This window comes from Micropterus dolomieu, linkage group LG19 (assembly GCF_021292245.1).
Source record: "Micropterus dolomieu isolate WLL.071019.BEF.003 ecotype Adirondacks linkage group LG19, ASM2129224v1, whole genome shotgun sequence".
NCBI classification, from domain to species: Eukaryota; Metazoa; Chordata; class Actinopteri; order Centrarchiformes; family Centrarchidae; genus Micropterus; species Micropterus dolomieu.
Genome location: NC_060168.1, coordinates 19,022,431 through 19,026,464, shown reverse-complemented (window position 1 = coordinate 19,026,464; position 4,034 = coordinate 19,022,431). Strand labels below are relative to the sequence as shown.

At 39.8% G+C, this 4,034-nt stretch overlaps 1 protein-coding gene across 1 annotated transcript; it reads left to right on the top strand.

The window, feature by feature from the left end:
• Positions 1-670: 670 nt before the first annotated feature.
• LOC123958226 (phosphomethylethanolamine N-methyltransferase-like) lies at positions 671-4,032 on the top strand (the record flags this gene model as incomplete). The annotated part of the gene is made up of 8 exons (XM_046031482.1): positions 671-834; positions 1,253-1,408; positions 1,996-2,132; positions 2,441-2,592; positions 2,754-2,942; positions 3,562-3,651; positions 3,772-3,861; positions 3,970-4,032. Coding segments are annotated over exons 1-8 (1,038 nt in total), but the record flags the coding sequence as incomplete, so codon positions are not given.
• Between the last annotated feature and the right edge of the window lie 2 nt (positions 4,033-4,034).

Below are 4,034 nucleotides of genomic sequence, written 5' to 3'. Positions count from 1 at the left end.
TGCAAAACATCTGCAACTGTGGTAGTAAGTGTCAGTTAAGTGTAAAATGACAATGTTGAAACTCTACACGGCATAGTCTCTACATATGCCTGTATGTTTTAAGACTGCTTGCTCATGGTTAATTTGTGTCTCAGACAGATTTTATGTTTTAGGAATTTTAGCTGAAACGTTAAATCTCAGTGTTGAATGGATTTAACACCTATTGTCTTTCTTCTGACTTTCTTAAAAAAATGTTGATGTACATTTTATGTCAGATATAATTAGTACATGATGTACTTGTTTTTGTTTTCTTAACTACTTCACCAAGGGATCACGTGAACTTTGCCCTATTCAAGAAGAAATATAATTACTAAAACTAGTATTTAGTGATCTATGTCTGCAATTAAGACACAAATATTAGTTTGTCATATGAATATCCACAATCTTGACTGCTGCTTGAGCACAAGGTTGGTTAAAAGCCTACAGCACTGTTATTTAAATGTATTAAATATGTATGTCTCATTATCATTGTGTAACTATGTAGCCTTCCTCCCTTTTTGTGTGTAAGCAGTACAGTTAAAATTTTTTTCTTCTTCCTGTAAAAATGAATATTGTATTTTATTTATTGGGTTTAATTTGTGTCCTTTTTGCTGACCTAATCTGGACACTTGTGTGCTTCACAGCTCGTAGCAGCATGACAGAGTTTTGGAAGGAGCACTCCAAGGTCACCACAGTGGAGCAGATGATGCTGGACTCTCGTGCGAGGGAGCTGACCCAGCACGAGCTGCCCGAGATCCTCTCCATGCTGCCCTGCCTGGATGGATACAGAGTGCTGGAACTGGGAGCTGGCATTGGGTGAGCATATTGAAGCACTATTGAGCAGATTTGTGTGTGACCAGGGTTTTCAAGGTATCTGTTAAATTTAGGACAGAAGACATGAAAGTGAGTCTGATGAGCTCCTGATTTGCACGCAAGAAGTGAAAGGATCTTTAGAAAAGCTTTGTAAACAAGCCAATGATGCTCTCTTGTTGCAAAGACAGAAATCCAGCAAAAGAATCACAGTGGACAACATCAGGCCATGCTCACAACAATCTAAGACGGAGGGAAAGCCTGTCTCTACAAGACTATATGTGGGAAAATGTGCCTTATTTCTATACAAGAATGCAAGCTGGTTTGTTAGTCAATACTTTGAAAGAGTTCTTCAATACAAGCTCTGTTCACTGGTTCTGTCTGCTTTTAAGACAAGTGCTTTTACTGACAAATGTCTCTACAGTCGTTACACCAGCCACCTGCTGGCCAGAGCCGGCCATGTGACTGCTGTCGACTTCATGGACAGCTTTGTGGAGAGGAACAGGCAGGACAATGGTCACCATAGCAACGCTACCTTCATCCAAGCTGATGTCACAAAGCTGGACGTCCCCCAAAACAGGTGTGTTTTCAGATATCTGTACATTACTAACACTTAATATCTTTAGCAGCACTCTAGGAATAGCACACCACTGTGGTCCAGACTGAAAAATCTCAACAACTATTGGATGGATTTTGATTTGTCTGCTGATGTTAGCATTTAGTACAGCCTCACACTGCCACTAGCATGGCTGTAGACCCTTACGCTACATGCACAGCTTCAGACATTGTTGGATTAAAGCAGACCGACTACTTGCATTATTTAGACAAAAGAAAACAATTTTAGTTTGGTTTTTAATTTAATTTAATTTGTTGTTTTGTTTCACAACAAAAATGTAAATATGGTTTATACTTGTGTTAATTATGATTATGTCTAACATTGCATTTTTTTCATACAAGTCCCTCATTTGGGGGCTTGATGGGCTGTCTGCTGTTGCTTCATAAAGACAGACATATTCAAGGCCTAGGCATTGAACAATTATTCACAGCCAGTGCAGCACTTGCAGTGTAAGATACTGACATTGTTGTTTTACATAAGAAGAATAGATCAATTAAAATAAAACAAACTGTTCCTTATATTTTAACATATCCATTAAATGTTGTCCTCAGCATTGACTTCATCTTCTCCAACTGGCTGCTGATGTACCTGAGTGACGAGGAGCTGAAGTCCTTCATGGAGAAGATGCTGGGCTGGCTGCGGCCCGGTGGCTTTCTCTTCTTCAGGGAGTCCTGCAACCACCGGTCAGGTACTGAGCTAACAATAAAACGTCCACATCTCTCTTTCATGTGAGAAAGATTTAAACATTGGTGAGAACTGAATCTGACTCAAGATGCAAATTAAAATAATGAAGATTCTCATTAAATGCAAGCCTCTGTCTTCAAAATTGAAATAGGGACATGACGAATTGAATTTTTGCAGTTCAGATTTAGGTTCTGCTCTTAACTTGATTAGTCTTTCTCAGGTGATTATGAATGTTTAGCAACAGTAGACAATATATTTTTCTTAACAAACACATAAGGGGAAGGATTCTTTTAACTTCTAACATCTACCAAGGTGACTCCAAGAGGGACTTCAACCCCACCTGCTACCGCTCTGACGCACAATACAGCCACATGGTATCATCAGTACAAGTGGAGGGGCCAGAGGGGGGCCAGAAGTTTGGTTTTGAGATGGTGTTGAAAAAGAAAGTTAAGACCTATATTGAGGTACAGTCATTTAAGTCTTCTGAAAGTTTTAAGTGGCAGGACATAGCAATGTGTGATGTATGCATGAGGATGTGCAGTTAACACTCTCCTTTCTCCCCATAACTCCCTGCCCTTCCGTCTCCATCCTTTTGGGCATTGCCCTCGTCTTAATCCTTTTCCAGATGAAAAACAATCGAAATCAGATCTGCTGGCTGCTGGAGAAGGTTCCCCACTCCTCGAATTCCCAGAATTCATTTAACACCTTCCAGCAGTTCCTGGACAACCAGCAGTACACCCGCCGTGGGATCCTACGCTATGAGAAGATGTTTGGGGCTGGTTACATCAGCACAGGCGGGCCCAGCACCACCAAGGTAGGAATAAAGTCTGGAAAATACCAAAGTAATAGGCTGGAAGGATTCAATAAGTGCTTCTTAGAAGGGATACAAAAAGAACACAGAATAAAGAGGTGTGATTTCAAAAGTGAAAAGTTCTGTAAACAAATTTATGTCTTGTGTGACTGAAGTTGCAGAAACATTTCCCACGTTTTCCATGTCATCAGTGTGCCCACATGTGATGACATGTGTTGCACATGTTATAACAAGTGGTACCATGTAGAGTACATGTGGAAAATAATGGAAAATGTATGTGTTTTTCTGCAACTTCAGAATTTACATGGGCTTCACACATTACACCATGAAAATTTTCCCAAAACCACATTTCCCATGTACAAAACATTATTTTTTCACATGTTTTCACATTTTAAATTTCATATGTACCACATGTGGTTTTTCTGTGAAGTTAGCAACAGCATTAAATAAATGTACTCACCACTTTGGTCCTGACAGAAATATCTCAACTATTGGATAGATTGCCAAAATATTTAGGAGATCCCCTGACTTTTCCTTAACATTTGTGGTTTTGAGTGAAATGTCTTGACAGCTGTTGGATTCTTTGATTAAACCAAAGAATTTACCTTTTTTGTACTAATAGGAGTTTGTGGACCTGCTGAACCTGAAGCCCGGACAGAAGGTTCTAGATGTTGGCTGTGGCATTGGTGGAGGAGACTTCTACATGGCTAAGGTAAGAGCCAAGCAATCGGCCGTAGTTAGGGTGATACTAATAATGATAATAGAGGGAATTTATAATGATTATAATGATTGAAAACACTATTATGATGGCTATGATTATGGTATGTTTCAGACCTTTGGAGTGGAAGTGCTTGGCCTGGACCTGTCAGACAACATGGTGGATATTGCTATGGAGCGGGCGATCACTGAGAAGCTGCCATTAGTATGTCTAAATGTTCCCTTATCCTATTGGTTTAAACACCAAAGATATTGGTCTGATTAATGGTTTGTTTGTTTCTAAAAATCAGTAATGGCATGTGCTCTACCTCAGGTCCAGTTTGAGGTGGCTGATGCCACTAAGAGGACGTTCCCAGAAGGTTCCTTTGATGTGATCTA